General features: G+C 38.4%; 1 protein-coding gene across 2 annotated transcripts in view; it reads left to right on the forward strand.

The window, feature by feature from the left end:
• ulk4 (unc-51 like kinase 4) overlaps window positions 1–17,317 on the forward strand; it is a 256,347-nt gene that overhangs the window by 237,742 nt on the left and 1,288 nt on the right. For both annotated transcript variants that reach the window (XM_089117516.1, XM_089117518.1), the window contains exon 36: window positions 15,294–15,379. In XM_089117516.1, coding sequence (XP_088973642.1) covers window positions 15,294–15,379 — 86 coding nt within the window. The remainder of the gene's footprint in view (window positions 1–15,293; window positions 15,380–17,317) is intronic.

Here is a 17,317-nt window from a genome sequence, read left to right on the forward strand (position 1 = left end):
TCATATTTGCTTTTTATTTTCTTTATACAACACTATTATATTAAATGTTTTTTTTTTCTTTTTTCGGAAGGCATTTTTTTTATTATACTTAGAAAAACAATTATTGCTTTTGAAATACAAATAATTCTTTCTACACATGTATAGTGTCTCAGGCAAATTATTGACTTTGCACATATCAAAGCAAACCTTCTTATCAACCTGTTGGATCAAAGTCCAGTTCACAAATTTTAAAATGAACTAGTTCAGTTCATATTTCATACTTCAAAAAATTAACTAGTTCATATTTCTTTTTTTCCATATGTTGCCTGGAGCTTCTTTTTTTTATTAGTAGGCTATTATTATTGCCACAGCCCATAATACAACCACAGATAATAATTATTTTGTCGACGGACAAAGTTTGCACAGACATGTAAGATTTTACCATCCTCACCGACCTCATAAAACCCTTTTAAATGATCTTACGACGCCTCCTCGCTCCTCGGTTCACAGACACTAATGAACGAGTTTACTCTGTAACGTTCATCAGTAGGGTTGGGAATCGTGAGAAATTTTCCGGTTCCGGTTCCGATTCCGGTTCCGCCAAACGATTCCGGTTCCGGTTCCCATTCAATTAAAAATATTAGTAAGAGAAAAATCCACGATCCTTTTTGTGTTTATTTCTTATAGTACATGACAAATTAGTTTAACAGACTGGTAATGTAAACAAACTCAAAATATTATTAAGCAATCTTTGCAAAAAAAAAAATTATATATAAAGGAAATTAAAAAATTCTGCATTCTCTATAATAATTTAGACCTCTCCTTTATTGTATCTCCAACAGTGAAGAAGAATACCCTCTCAGAAGGAATAGTATATGCTTTAACACACATCTGTGTGTAGAACAGATTATTTTTTAAAACGGTTTGAATGATTGATTCATAAAGACTTTACTTATTTCATTACTGGATAAATCGGCGCTCTAGCAGTTAATAAATAGAACTGCATGCGTCTTGCGGAAGAACATTGTTGCCGGAGCTACTTCTCTCTGTTTATGTCCATGACGAGTCACGCAGGCATTGGGCTACTCCGCTGCGATCCGCCGGCCAGTCTAAAGAAGTCCGAGTATTATCGCTTATTACAGGCTTTACGTAGTGATTCAAGATAAGACAAAAACACTGTTTGAAAAAAAAAACATTATGATGCACTCGCTCATTGTATATATTTTGTAAATTCTGAACACAAAAAATATACGGACTGCATCTGTTTTGACCACTACCGTCAATGTTTACTCAAACTATAATCTCACTAATTCTGTAACGGAAATCATTTGAATATGTGAAACAAATAAATATTGAGACTGTGTGATTGTAAAGCAGTTTCATATCGACAACTGCTCTCTCTCTCTCAGCGCAAACAGATTTGAATGTAGGCTAGAGAGTGACTCGGCGGTCGGCGCGCGCAGCGTGCCTGTGTCTGTGTGACAAATGCAGCGCGTGTGAGAGCAAATCGCAACTTCAGTGGTGAAGTTGTCGTCATTTAGGAATAAGACGGCGTCTTCTACTCCCAGCACTTCGCCCACATGATGATATCGCATCGGCATCAGAACCGTTTTCGGAACCGAAACTTAGGAATTTTGCACGGTTCCGGTATTTTTTCAAAAACACAACCGGTTCTGGAAAAGAACCGGTTCTCGGTTCCCAACCCTATTCATCAGGCAGTAATACAGTAGGCTACGTTCAGTTCACGTTCGCCCAAAATATGAACAAGTTCATGAACTATCGTTCATTGAACGCATTCAGACACAACACATATTACAGGCTCAAAATTATTATTCTCACATTGTTTTAGAGCAGGGATATCCAACACGTCGCTCGCGAGCTAACAGTAGCTGTGGCCTGATTCGGTGGCACGCTCAAGTTTGTTTCAAATGTATGCGCGCATCAAGCGCGCTCATAATTGAAGCGACGCGCTCATTTTTTTCCGGGCGCAGTATATGTTCGTACTTCGTGGTTGTCTATGGCAACTTGCAACAAACCCACCGTAAGCTGTCACGAGGCTATCTGGTAGCCCATAAGGGGTGGGGGGGTTGGGGGGGGGGAAACGCGGCAAACGCAACGGCGGGCCGCACTCATATTAAACTTTAATGTCAAGTGGGGGGCCACAAAATATCACCCCGCTGGCCGCAAGTTTGAGACCTCTGGTCTAGAGCCTCCATTTTTGCACTCAGGTTTAAATCTCGTGGCCCTCTATCAGAATCCAGAGTTTTGAGAAGATTGGAGAAACGTAATTTTTCGCCCGAAAAAAAAAAAAACGAAAGGGGTACCACTGTCGTTTTTTTTTGGGTCGAAATTTTGAGTTTCGATATCTCAGCTCTGGAAGGGTCTAGAGCCTCCATTTTTGCACTCAGGTTTAAGTCTCATGGCCCTCTATCAGAATCCAGAGTTTTGAGAAGATTTGAGAAACGTAATTTTTAGCCCGAAAAAAAAAAACGAAAGGGGTACCACTGTCGTTTTTTTTTTGGGGTCGAATTTTTGAGTTTCGATATCTCAGCTCTGGAAGGGTCTAGAGCCTCCATTTTTGCACTCAGGTTTAAATCTCATGGCCCTCTATCAGAATCCAGAGTTTTGAAAAGATTGGAGAAACTTAATTTTTCGCCCGAAAAAAAAAAAACGAAAGGGGTACCACTGTCGTCTTTTTTTTTTGGGTCGAAATTTTGAGTTTCGATATCTCAGCTCTGGAAGGGTCTAGAGCCTCCATTTTTGCACTCAGGTTTAAGTCTCATGGCCCTCTATCAGAATCCAGAGTTTTGAGAAGATTGGAGAAACTTAATTTTCCGCCCGAAAAAAACCAAACAAAAGGGGTACCACTGTCGTTTTTTTTTTCGGGTCGAAATTTTAAATTTCGATATCTCATCTCTGGAAGGCTCTAGAGCCTCCATTTTTGCACTCAGGTTTAATTCTCATGGCCCTCTATCTGAATCCAGAGTTTTGAAAAGATTGGAGAAACTTAATTTTTCGCCCGGAAAAAAAAAACGAAAGGGGTACCACTGTCGTTTTTTTTTTTGGGTCGAAATTTTGAGTTTCGATATCTCAGCTCTGGAAGGGTCTAGAGCCTCCATTTTTGCACTCAGGTTTAAATCTCGTGGCCCTCTATCAGAATCCAGAGTTTTGAGAAGATTGGAGAAACTTAATTTTTCGCCCGAAAAAAAAACGAAAGGGGTACCACTGTCGTTTTTTTTTCGGGTCGAAATTTTGAGTTTCGATATCTCAGCTCTGGAAGGGTCTAGAGCCTCCATTTTTGCACTCAGGTTTAAATCTCATGGCCCTCTATCAGAATCCAGAGTTTTGAAAAGATTGGAGAAACTTAATTTTTCGCCCGAAAAAAAAAACGAAAGGGGTACCACTGTCGTTTTTTTTTGGGGTCGAAATTTTGAGTTTCGATATCTCAGCTCTGGAAGGGTCTAGAGCCTCCATTTTTGCACTCAGGTTTAAGTTTCATGGCCCTCTATCAGAATCCAGAGTTTTGAGAAGATTGGAGAAACGTAATTTTTCGCCCAAAAAAAAAAAACCGAAAGGGGTACCACTGTCGTTTTTTTTTGGGTCGAAATTTTCAGTTTCGATATCTCAGCTCTGGAAGGGTCTAGAGCCTCCATTTTTGCACTCAGGTTTAAGTCTCATGGCCCTCTATCAGAATCCAGAGTTTTGAGAAGATTTGAGAAACGTAATTTTTCGCCCGAAAAAAAAAACGAAAGGGGTACCACTGTCGTTTTTTTTTTTTGGGTCGAATTTTTGAGTTTCGATATCTCAGCTCTGGAAGGGTCTAGAGCCTCCATTTTTGCACTCAGGTTTAAATCTCATGGCCCTCTATCAGAATCCAGAGTTTTGAGAAGATTGGAGAAACTTAATTTTCCGCCCGAAAAAAAACAAACAAAAGGGGTACCACTGTCGTTTTTTTTTTCGGGTCGAAATTTTAAATTTCGATATCTCATCTCTGGAAGGCTCTAGAGCCTCCATTTTTGCACTCAGGTTTAAATCTCATGGCCCTCTATCAGAATCCAGAGTTTTGAAAAGATTGGAGAAACTTAATTTTTCGCCCGAAAAAAAAAAAACGAAAGGGGTACCACTGTCGTCTTTTTTTTTTGGGTCGAAATTTTGAGTTTCGATATCTCAGCTCTGGAAGGGTCTAGAGCCTCCATTTTTGCACTCAGGTTTAAGTCTCATGGCCCTCTATCAGAATCCAGAGTTTTGAGAAGATTGGAGAAACTTAATTTTCCGCCCGAAAAAAACCAAACAAAAGGGGTACCACTGTCGTTTTTTTTTTCGGGTCGAAATTTTAAATTTCGATATCTCATCTCTGGAAGGCTCTAGAGCCTCCATTTTTGCACTCAGGTTTAATTCTCATGGCCCTCTATCAGAATCCAGAGTTTTGAAAAGATTGGAGAAACTTAATTTTTCGCCCGGAAAAAAAAAACGAAAGGGGTACCACTGTCGTTTTTTTTTTTGGGTCGAAATTTTGAGTTTCGATATCTCAGCTCTGGAAGGGTCTAGAGCCTCCATTTTTGCACTCAGGTTTAAATCTCGTGGCCCTCTATCAGAATCCAGAGTTTTGAGAAGATTGGAGAAACTTAATTTTTCGCCCCAAAAAAAAACGAAAGGGGTACCACTGTCGTTTTTTTTTTTTGGGTCGAATTTTTGAGTTTCGATATCTCAGCTCTGGAAGGGTCTAGAGCCTCCATTTTTGCACTCAGGTTTAAATCTCATGGCCCTCTATCAGAATCCAGAGTTTTGAAAAGATTGGAGAAACTTAATTTTTCGCCCGAAAAAAAAAATTGAAAGGGGTACCACTGTCGTTTTTTTTTTTGGGTCGAAATTTTGAGTTTCGATATCTCAGCTCTGGAAGGGTCTAGAGCCTCCATTTTTGAACTCAGGTTTAAATCTCGTGGCCCTCTATCAGAATCCAGAGTTTTGAGAAGATTGGAGAAACTTAATTTTTCGCCCCAAAAAAAAACGAAAGGGGTACCACTGTCGTTTTTTTTTTTGGGTCGAATTTTTGAGTTTCGATATCTCAGCTCTGGAAGGGTCTAGAGCCTCCATTTTTGCACTCAGGTTTAAATCTCGTGGCCCTCTATCAGAATCCAGAGTTTTGAGTAGATTGGAGAAACTTAATTTTTCGCCCCCCAAAAAAAACGAAAGGGGGCTGAAATCCAGAAAAACTGTCGTTTTTTTTTTTTGGGTCGAATTTTTTAAAAAGTTTTGGTCCAGAAAGAATCCAGAGTTTTGAGAAGATTGGAGAAACATAATTTTTCGCCGGAAAAAAAAAAACGAAAGGGGTACCACTGTCGTTTTTTTTTTTCCGGGTGGAATTTTTCAGGTTTAAATCTCGTGGCCCTCTATCAGAATCCAGAGTTTTGAGTAGATTGGAGAAACTTAATTTTTCGCCCCCCCAAAAAAACGAAAGGGGGCTGAAATCCAGAAAAACTGTCGTTTTTTTTTTTTTTTGGGTCGAATTTTTGAGTTTCGATATCTCAGCTCTGGAAGGGTCTAGAGCCTCCATTTTTGCACTCAGGTTTAAATCTCATGGCCCTCTATCAGAATCCAGAGTTTTGAGAAGATTGGAGAAACTTAATTTTTCACCCGAAAAAAAAAACGAAAGGGGTACCACTGTCGTTTTTTTTCGGGTCGAATTTTTGAGTTTCGATATCTCAGCTCTGGAAGGGTCTAGAGCCTCCATTTTTGCACTCAGGTTTAAATCTCATGGGCCTCTATCAGAATCCAGAGTTTTGAAAAGATTGGAGAAACTTAATTTTTCGCCCAAAAAAAAAAACGAAAGGGGTACCACTGTCGTTTTTTTTTTTTGGGTCGAAATTTTGAGTTTCGATATCTCAGCTCTGGAAGGCTCTAGAGCCTCCATTTTTGCACTCAGGTTTAAGTCTCATGGCCCTCTATCAGAATCCGGAGTTTTGAGAAGATTGGAGAAACTTAATTTTTCGCCCGAAAAAAAAACCGAAAGGGGTACCACTCTCGTTTTTTTTTTCGGGTCGAAATTTGGAGTTTCGATATCTCAACTCTGGAAGGGTCTAGAGCCTCCATTTTTGCACTCAGGTTTAAATCTCATGGCCCTCTATCAGAATCCAGAGTTTTGAAAAGATTGGAGAAACTTAATTTTTCGCCCAAAAAAAAAAACGAAAGGGGTACCACTGTCGTTTTTTTTTTTGGGTCGAAATTTTGAGTTTCGATATCTCAGCTCTGGACGGCTCTAGAGTCTCCATTTTTGCACTCAGGTTTAAGTCTCATGGCCCTCTATCAGAATCCGGAGTTTTGAGAAGATTGGAGAAACTTAATTTTTCGCCCGAAAAATAAAAACGAAAGGGGTACCACTGTCGTTTTTTTTTTTCGGGTCGAATTTTTGAGTTTCGATATCTCAGCTCTGGAAGGGTCTAGAGCCTCCATTTTTGCACTCAGGTTTAAATCTCATGGCCCTCTATCAGAATCCAGAGTTTTGAGAAGATTGGAGAAACTTAATTTTTCGCCCAAAAAAAAAAAAACGAAAGGGGTACCACTGTCGTTTTTTTTTTTGGGTCGAAATTTTGAGTTTCGATATCTCAGCTCTGGAAGGGTCTAGAGCCTCCATTTTTGCACTCAGGTTAATCCAGAGTTTTGAGAAGATTCGACAAACTTAATTTTTCGCCCGAAAAAAAAAAACGAAAGGGGTACCACTGTCGTTTTTTTTTTTTTTTTTCGGGTCGAATCTTTGAGTTTCGATATCTCAGCTCTGGAAGGGTCTAGAGCCTCCATTTTTGCACTCAGGTTTAAGTCTCATGGCACTCTATCAGAATCCAGAGTTTTGAGAAGATTGGAGAAACTTAATTTTTCGCCCAAAAAAAAAAAACGAAAGGGGTACCACTGTCGGTTTTTTTTTTGGGTCGAATTTTTTAGTTTCGATATCTCAGCTCTGGAAGAGTCTAGAGCCTCCATTTTTGCACTCAGGTTTAAGTCTCATGGCCCTCTATCAGAATCCAGAGTTTTGAGAAGATTGGAGAAACTTAATTTTTCGCCCAAAAAAAAAAAAAAAACGAAAGGGGTACCACTGTCGTTTTTTTTTTTTGGGTCGAATTTTTGAGTTTCGATATCTCAGCTCTGGAAGGGTCTAGAGCCTCCATTTTTGCACTCAGGTTTAAATCTCATGGTCCCCTATCAGAATCCAGAGTTTTGAGAAGATTGGAGAAACTAAATTTTTCGCCCGAAAAAAAAAAAACGAAAGGGGTACCACTGTCGTTTTTTTTTTGGGTCGAATTTTTTAGTTTCGATATCTCAGCTCTGGAAGGGTCTAGAGCCTCCATTTTTGCACTCAGGTTTAAGTCTCATGGCCCTCTATCAGAATCCAGAGTTTTGAGAAGATTGGAGAAACTTAATTTTTCGCCCAAAAAAAAACAAAAAACGAAAGGGGTACCACTGTCGTTTTTTTTTTTTTGGGTCGAATTTTTGAGTTTCGATATCTCAGCTCTGGAAGGGTCTAGAGCCTCCATTTTTGCACTCAGGTTTAAATCTCATGGCCCTCTATCAGAATCCAGAGTTTTGAAAAGATTGGAGAAACTTAATTTTTCGCCCGAAAAAAAAAAAAAAACGAAAGGGGTACCACTGTCGTTTTTTTTTTTTTGGGTCGAATTTTTGAGTTTCGATATCTCAACTCTGGAAGGGTCTAGAGCCTCCGTTTTTGCACTCAGGTTTAAGTCTCATGGCCCTCTATCAGAATCCAGAGTTTTGAGAAGATTGGAGAAACTTAATTTTTCGCCCAAAAAAAAAAAACGAAAGGGGTACCACTGTCATTTTTTTTTTTTGGCTCGAATTTTTGAGTTTCGATATCTCAGCTCTGGAAGGCTCTAGAGCCTCCATTTTTGCACTCAGGTTTAAATCTCATGGCCCTCTATCAGAATCCAGAGTTTTGAGAAGATTGGAAAAACTTAATTTTTCGCCCAAAAAAAAACGAAAGGGGTACCACTGTCGTTTTTTTTTTTTTTTTCGGGTCGAAATTTTGAGTTTCGATATCTCAGCTCTGGAAGGGTCTAGAGCCTCCATTTTTGCACTCAGGTTTAAGTCTAATGGCCCTCTATCAGAATCCAGAGTTTTGAGAAGATTGGAGAAACTTAATTTTTCGCCCAAAAAAAAAAAACGAAAGGGGTACCACTGTCGTTTTTTTTTTTGGGGTCGAATTTTTGAGTTTCGATATCTCAGCTCTGGAAGGGTCTAGAGCCTCCATTTTTGCACTCAGGTTTAAATCTCATGGCCCTCTTTTAGAATCCAAAGTTTTGAAAAGATTGGAGAAACTTAATTTTTCGCCCGAAAAAACGAAAGGGGTACCACTGTCGTTTTTTATTTTGGGTCGAAATTTTAAAATTTCGATATCTCAGCTCTTGAAGGGTCTAGAGCCTCCATTTTTGCACTCAGGTTTAAGTCTCATGGCCCTCTATCAGAATCCAGAGTTTTGAGAAGATTGGAGAAACGTAATTTTTCGCCCAAAAAAAAAAAACCGAAAGGGGTACCACTGTCGTTTTTTTTTGGGTCGAAATTTTCAGTTTCGATATCTCAGCTCTGGAAGGGTCTAGAGCCTCCATTTTTGCACTCAGGTTTAAGTCTCATGGCCCTCTATCAGAATCCAGAGTTTTGAGAAGATTTGAGAAACGTAATTTTTCGCCCGAAAAAAAAAACGAAAGGGGTACCACTGTCGTTTTTTTTTTTTGGGTCGAATTTTTGAGTTTCGATATCTCAGCTCTGGAAGGGTCTAGAGCCTCCATTTTTGCACTCAGGTTTAAATCTCATGGCCCTCTATCAGAATCCAGAGTTTTGAGAAGATTGGAGAAACTTAATTTTCCGCCCGAAAAAAAACAAACAAAAGGGGTACCACTGTCGTTTTTTTTTTTCGGGTCGAAATTTTAAATTTCGATATCTCATCTCTGGAAGGCTCTAGAGCCTCCATTTTTGCACTCAGGTTTAAATCTCATGGCCCTCTATCAGAATCCAGAGTTTTGAAAAGATTGGAGAAACTTAATTTTTCGCCCGAAAAAAAAAAACGAAAGGGGTACCACTGTCGTCTTTTTTTTTTGGGTCGAAATTTTGAGTTTCGATATCTCAGCTCTGGAAGGGTCTAGAGCCTCCATTTTTGCACTCAGGTTTAAGTCTCATGGCCCTCTATCATAATCCAGAGTTTTGAGAAGATTGGAGAAACTTAATTTTCCGCCCGAAAAAAACCAAACAAAAGGGGTACCACTGTCGTTTTTTTTTTCGGGTCGAAATTTTAAATTTCGATATCTCATCTCTGGAAGGCTCTAGAGCCTCCATTTTTGCACTCAGGTTTAATTCTCATGGCCCTCTATCAGAATCCAGAGTTTTGAAAAGATTGGAGAAACTTAATTTTTCGCCCGGAAAAAAAAAACGAAAGGGGTACCACTGTCGTTTTTTTTTTTGGGTCGAAATTTTGAGTTTCGATATCTCAACTCTGGAAGGGTCTAGAGCCTCCATTTTTGCACTCAGGTTTAAGTCTCATGGCCCTCTATCAGAATCCAGAGTTTTGAGAAGATTGGAGAAACTTAATTTTTCGCCCAAAAAAAAAAAACGAAAGGGGTACCACTGTCGTTTTTTTTTTTTTTGGGTCGAATTTTTGAGTTTCGATATCTCAGCTCTGGAAGGCTCTAGAGCCTCCATTTTTGCACTCAGGTTTAAATCTCATGGCCCTCTATCAGAATCCAGAGTTTTGAGAAGATTGGAAAAACTTAATTTTTCGCCCAAAAAAAAAACGAAAGGGGTACCACTGTCGTTTTTTTTTTTTCGGGTCAAAATTTTGAGTTTCGATATCTCAGCTCTGGAAGGGTCTAGAGCCTCCATTTTTGCACTCAGGTTTAAATCTCATGGCCCTCTATCAGAATCCAGAGTTTTGAGAAGATTGGAGAAACTTAATTTTTCGCCCAAAAAAAAAAACGAAAGGGGTACCACTGTCGTTTTTTTTTGGGGTCGAATTTTTTAGTTTCGATATCTCAGCTCTGGAAGGGTCTAGAGCCTCCATTTTTGCACTCAGGTTTAAATCTCATGGCCCTCTATCAGAATCCAGAGTTTTGAGAAGATTGGAAAAACTTAATTTTTCGCCCAAAAAAAAAAACGAAAGGGGTACCACTGTCGTTTTTTTTTTTTCGGGTCGAAATTTTGAGTTTCGATATCTCAGCTCTGGAAGGGTCTAGAGCCTCCATTTTTGCACTCAGGTTTAAATCTCATGGCCCTCTATCAGAATCCAGAGTTTTGAGAAGATTGGAGAAACTTAATTTTTCGCCCAAAAAAAAAAACGAAAGGGGTACCACTGTCGTTTTTTTTTTGGGGTCGAATTTTTGAGTTTCGATATCTCAGCTCTGGAAGGGTCTAGAGCCTCCATTTTTGCACTCAGGTTTAAATCTCATGGCCCTCTTTTAGAATCCAAAGTTTTGAAAAGATTGGAGAAACTTAATTTTTCGCCCGAAAAAAAAACGAAAGGGGTACCACTGTCGTTTTTTATTTTGGGTCGAAATTTTGAGTTTCGATATCTCAGCTCTGGAAGGGTCTAGAGCCTCCATTTTTGCACTCAGGTTTAAGTCTCATTGCCCTCTATCAGAATCCAGAGTTTTGAGAAGATTGGAGAAACTTAATTTTTCGCCCAAAAAAAAAAACGAAAGGGGTACCACTGTCGTTTTTTTTTTTGGGGTCGAATTTTTGAGTTTCGATATCTCAGCTCTGGAAGGGTCTAGAGCCTCCATTTTTGCACTCAGGTTTAAATCTCATGGCCCTCTTTTAGAATCCAAAGTTTTGAAAAGATTGGAGAAACTTAATTTTTCGCCCGAAAAAAAAAAACGAAAGGGGTACCACTGTAGTTTTTTATTTTGGGTCGAAATTTTGAGTTTCGATATCTCAGCTCTGGAAGGGTCTAGAGCCTCCATTTTTGCACTCAGGTTTAAATCTCATGGCCCTCTATCAGAATCCAAAGTTTTGAAAAGATTGGAGAAACTTAATTTTTCGCCCGAAAAAAAAAAACGAAAGGGGTACCACTGTCGTTTTTATTTTGGTTCGAAATTTTGAGTTTCGATATCTCAGCTCTGGAAGGGTCTAGAGCCTCCATTTTTGCACTCAGGTTTAAGTCTCATGGCCCTCTATCAGAATCCAGAATTTTGAGAAGATTGGAGAAACTTAATTTTTCGCCCGAAAAATAAAAATGAAAGGGGTACCACTGTCGTTTGTTTTTTTTCTGGTAAAATTTTTAAGTTTCGATATATCAGCTCTGGAAGGGTCTAGAGCCTCCATTTTTGCACTCAGGTTTAAGTCTCATGGCCCTCTATCAGAATCCAGAGTTTTGAGAAGATTGGAGAAACTTAATTTTTCGCCCTCCCAAAAAAAAACTAAAGGGGTACCACTGTCGTTTTTTTTTTTCCGGTCGAAATTTTGAGTTTCGATATCTCAGCTCCGGAAGGGTCTAGAGCCTCCATTTTTGCACTCAAGTCAAAGTCTCATGGCACTCTATCAGAATCCAGAGTTTTGAGAAGATTGGAGAAACTTAATTTTTCGCCCGAAAAAAATAAAAACGAAAGGGGTACCACTGTCGTTTTTTTTTTTTCAGGTCTAAATTTTTAGATTCGATATCTCAGCTCTGGAATGGTCTAGACTTAAATACTCGACCTAGTTCCATTGCTTAGCAACGGGAAGAAACTCCTGTAACTTCAGTGCCCAACCTGTATCACGACAAGACGTGAAATAATCACGTTGGTCCACTTTGGAAAACGTGTAGATGTCACGGTTTAGTTTAAACTCAAAACCATAAACAGGGCTATACTGCCCTCTTGTGTCAAATTTTATTTCTATATTTATTTTTCCAACAAATAAAGCCAAACCTGCAATAAAACCCCTTCCAATACACACTTGTACTCAACAGATGCAGTGGCTAAGTTGATAAAGCGTTGGGCTTTAATCAAGAAGACCTGAGTTCAATTCCCATACTTGCGTTAAATTGTTGTGATTATATCAAACAAAGTGGCCTAAACAATATTTCTTCAACCCGGTATCGTGACAAGACGTGAAATAATCACGTTAGTCCACTTTTGAAAACGTGTAGATGTCACGGTTTAAACCCCCTCAAACGTGAAACTTACACTTAAAACTTACCATCACGACCTATTGGTTTTCATTAAACCGAGAAAAATGGAATTTTCTTTTATTGAACTTCTGAACTGTATGAACGGCGTTCGGGGATCGACTTATCGAGACTATTTTTTAAGATGGCTCCTGTCTGTATAGTCTGTATGAACTGTCTTCATAAACTATCTTCTTATTAAACGGTCTGTACACTTACAAAGTTCTCAATGCTTCGTTTTGCATGTATGGAGCCTCATTATGTTACTGTGTTAGTGTGCGGCTATTTTGAGCCTTGTTAGTGGTATAAACTAGCGATTTCTTTTTACTTAGTCAATGCCCCCATTACTAGCATTATACGCTAAACAGTTTTTAGAGATAAAACTCTTTACATTCGATTATCATGAAAACAAATCTCAGAGAACGATTGACTAGGTACCGATGTTTTATTAGACCAAAGGTTCATTGTTCGCCGGAGTTCTCCTTTAACCTAATGTGATTATTTAGCAAAAATGGTCGTAAATTTGTCCATTCTAAATGGGTGAATATGAGGTGCCTTGTGTATTGGGGAGCAAGGAAATCCAGGAAATGAAGACAAAATGACATGTTCAGCTGGGTACATAACCCTGTTGCCTAGTAACGGGTGCATATTGAGGTGGGCAGGCGGGCTTGGGTGATGACATCAGAGATAAAGAGCACTGGCGTGTGAGACATCAGACTCTTCTGAAACGTAATAAAGCTTCCACCACCCCTCTTCATACTCAGGGGTGTAACCCTATCTCTTCGAAATGCGAAACAAAAACAAAAAAAAAATGGCATATTTGTCCCTTAGTGTCACAGGAGTTGTTTCAGATAGTATTAGTTCTTCAGAGACAGCTTTTGTGCACAAGCTGTCACCCTGTTGTGTTTTGCCCGGTTGTTTTGGAAGTACAGAGAGCATCTTTTGAACGAGCCATCACAATCTGCTCGCTCCTTGCTTGGATGTGGCTCAGCATGAAAGAGTGTGTGAAACAAACACCTCAGCTAAACTTCTGAAGTGCCAGTTGATCCCCGTCTGTTCGGGAACTTCAGCGAAGAGTCCCAACATGATATTCTAAGTTTCACGTCAGCTCTCTGTACTTCTAGGTGAATCTGTATCTGTATGGCCGGCTTACTGATTCCAAAACTTTCCTTTTGCCAATGATGGGTAAAGTGATTATATTGTTTCCTTTATCTTTTTATTTTAGCAGGTATTTACATTAGATTCGGTATATTGTTGGTGATTCATTCCAACAATATACCGATTGGCAATATTCGCCTGGTTTTCATGTGTGTGTGTCAGTGATAATAGGACATTACAGGAACAGAGATTGCTTTGGCTTCACAGCAGCTCTAGAAAAAATGTATTGTCCAGCTAAAGATAGTTTTGATTTATTCACTTCTGTTGTAAAGATCATTAGTTATTAACTTAGGGGGCGCTTACACAACACTGTTTCAGCCGAAAACTAATATAATAAGAACTCTAATATAAAAAGATGATGTGCATCACTATTTGTGGGGTGATGTTGTGGAATGGTTTGAAACAGGTGTTAAAACATTGTACAAACAGTTTCAAAAGTTATATAAAAAACACTTTATTAAAAGGATATGAAGAGGAACAGAAGTGGGGAAGTGGGAAAAATAAAAACTAATAACAAGGTAAACCCTACATTGAGGACCAAATTTTTCCCTCAAATATAGTAATACCAGGAAATTTGAAAAAAAAAAAAAAAAAAAGATTATAAATAGGGCTGTCAAACGATTAATCGCGATTAACCCAAAATAAAAGTTTGTGTTTACATAATATATGTGGGTGCACTGTGTATAATTATTTTATATATACATAAATACGCACAAATGCTTGTATATATTTAAGAAATTTCCACGTATATACTGTATATAAATTTATATAATATATAACTATAAATATTTTATATATAAATAATATTTTTGTTCTTAAATATACATGCATGTGTGTGTATTTATATAAATATATATAATAATAATTATACACAGGGCACCCACATATATTATGTAAACACAAACTTTTATTTTGGATGCAATTAATCCCAATTAATCCCTAATTATAAACAATGCAAAAAAGATTTTTACATGTATTTTGTATGAATGTTCTGTAAAGAGTAAGGTTAGAGTTAAGATATAGAATTTACCATTTGTACAGAACAAAATTATTATGCCTATGGAAAGTGAATGAGTGAGCAAGCCCTGCGATGGACTGGGAGAGGCTCCAGCCCCCAGTAACAATAGTAAAGGATAAAGCATCGGACAATCATTCTGACTTTGCACACATGTGTTTTTCTATAACAAAACATGCACTGTAAAAAATATTTTCAAGATTTGTTATCACAACATATTTTCTTTTGTGAAATCAACTTTATAATAATTTATTTAGTTGAGATAACTTATTATTTTGAGTTTATGATGGTTAAATTAATCTACTTCATTGTATTAACTCACTTTTTCCAGTTCAATCAACTTAAAATTTTAAGGCAACCAGGTTACTTACTTTTTTAAGTTAAACCAACAATTTTTTTTTTACACTGTGGCAGGTAGATTTGTACTAGTGTGAGTTATGAAGGAAAAAGTTCAAAGACGGCCTTCCTTGTATCTCATCCAAATGGTGCTCACTGCAGAGCCAAATGACATCCAGCTCCGCCTCTCTGGACATGACGGGTGGAGATTGACCTAGTTCAGCTAATGGGTGGAGTTATGAACAACTATAGGGTTACGAGTTACGGTGGTTTGACCGTCTAGCTGACATCAAGCTCTCTGCAGTGAGCAGCATCTGAGCAGGATTTTCCGAGAGCTCTTACAGAGATGAAGTGTGTGTCCTGTGCTGTTCATCAGAGGGGGCTTTCACTGACCCTCATTCACTCAGATGAAGCATCTCATCTATGAGATGACACGCTGAAGAGCGAGTCTAATTCTAAAAACAGACATGTCAAATCAGCGGCAAACTACTCGAGTGTCGTGCGGGTTACCATTCATGCTATTTTCAGTCTGTTGTGATAGAACGGAGCTTGCGGAGCACGTTAACTGACTAAATAGGCTTCACGCTGCTTCTGCTTGACACCATATGAGAGTGTGCCATCCGTGAGCCCGTTTCCTAAGGTGCATGTTATCTTCTTCCTCTACAGATGAGTGCAGTTGGCAGCTCCTGTTGGGGTTCTCCGGAAGGGCAGATCCTGGTTCACGTGCTGCAGAAACTGGCGCTGTCTACTGGGTGAGTAACCCGACACCAGCTCCCTGTCAGCCCCTCATCCAGCAGCACATGGGCCCCTGATCGAGTCTTTTAGTGTGACCCTCATCTTTGATCCATTCATGTCGGGGCCGAGGCGTAGGCCCCTGAGCTCAGGCTTCACCCTCAGATTGATACAGGACTATTGTGACCCCCCTCCTCCTCCTCTCCCGCTGGAATGAGAAGGCATCCCTTTGAAGCTGGTCAGTCGAGCTTGGGAGGCAACGCTTCAGCAATATTGGGTTCTTGGCAAAGCAAAGACACATTTTTTTTTTTTAAATAATATGTTACTGAATGACGACATCATCACAAATGCGTTCCACTCAAAAGAGAGCTCCTCTATGAATATAGTTGAAATTAACTTTAAAACAGTATTGTAGGATTTAAGGTTAGTTCAATCAAAAGCACTTTTAGCATAATGTTGGTCACTGCAAAGATCGTTTCCTTAAAAGTAAGCAAAAATCTGGGTCACAGTAAAAAGCCCAAAGTATACATTGGTTTTGATGTGAACAGTTTGTGCAAGACTTGGCCTTTACTTTTCTTTCCAAGGAACAGATGTTCTCCTAAGTTAAGTGTTAAAATAATACTACTAAGTATTAATAATCTAATTATTTATAGGCCTACTTTATATGTATATATATATACTGTAAAAAAAAGTATATAATCAATAAGTTACAACAACACGTTTTTACATTGCTTTAACTCGTCAAAATAAGTTAAGCAATTTTCTACTTTTTTTAGAGGTAACACTCAACTAAGATATTCAACTAATTTTAAAAAGTCTATTTAATGCATTTTATGTTGAAATGCCTCGAATATCCAAGTTGAATGTACTTAAAAATATAAGGCTGCAACATTTTTTACAGTGTGTATATATATCGCAATTAACACAGTATCTGGGTTTTTTTTTCTGTCATTCTTTGACTAGCGTTACATCATATGATCATGCTCTTATTCATGAAAATGCCTTTAAATTATTCAAGCGTGACAAGACAAATGAAAATGTTCTGTCTGTGAATGTCCTGTCTATGACACACACGACGCACAGAAAGACAGGCGCCAGTATCGTGTGCACAGACAGTTCTCTTTCACGCTTGAACTAACAATAACACACAAAATGATGCCAAAATGCCCTCTTTGTCGAGTATTCTCATTAGAACCGTCTTAGTTAAATAACGTCTTAAACGAAGAGTTGTGAGAAAATGAGATGCGCATCAGATCCACGTCATGTGTGCGGATCTTAAAGTGACAGCAGCCTAATAAACCAGTTGCTGTGATGTCTGTTAACATTAATCACAGAACAAAGCTAACCTTAAAAATTTTAGCTTTGATGAGGATTAATCTAGATGTAATTTATGCTGTTAAGACTGTGAAGTGTTTGATAACTTTATTCAATTTCGGTATATTCCCTACCTGTCAGACAGGAAGGGCACAGGTAAATATGACGTTTATTATGGGTGAAGATTGTTATAAGTTCACTTAAATCAAAAGTTTTTACTTTTTTTAAAGTCTAGATAGCTTTCAGTTATACTGTGATATCGAATAATGTTTTCATGCCAGTGTTAGTATCAGCGATACTGACCACCCTCCCAATATGCTGTTTTTTTTCTACATTAATTTGAAGAGTAACTGTGAAATGAATGCAATATTTTACGACTGTGTAAGACAGTTCTAGGAGGAAATGATAATGATCCACTTTGTCGACAGACTTTGCTCAGACATTTGAGAACAACCAACTTGGGACTGGTTGGTCCAGTTATGCCTCTCTAATATAGAACAAATGCTTCATGATGCAGGCAATTTCAAACCAAATTGCTCGTCTCTCTCGAAAATATGTATATTACGTTTTTAGTTTTTTTTCTGAACATTATATTGGTAAAAGGGCTTGTGAGTGGGTTTCATGTTTACTAGACTGTTAGAACA

Source organism: Pimephales promelas, chromosome 12, assembly GCF_988280905.1.
Source record: "Pimephales promelas chromosome 12, fPimPro1.hap1.1, whole genome shotgun sequence".
Lineage (NCBI taxonomy): Eukaryota > Metazoa > Chordata > Actinopteri > Cypriniformes > Leuciscidae > Pimephales > Pimephales promelas.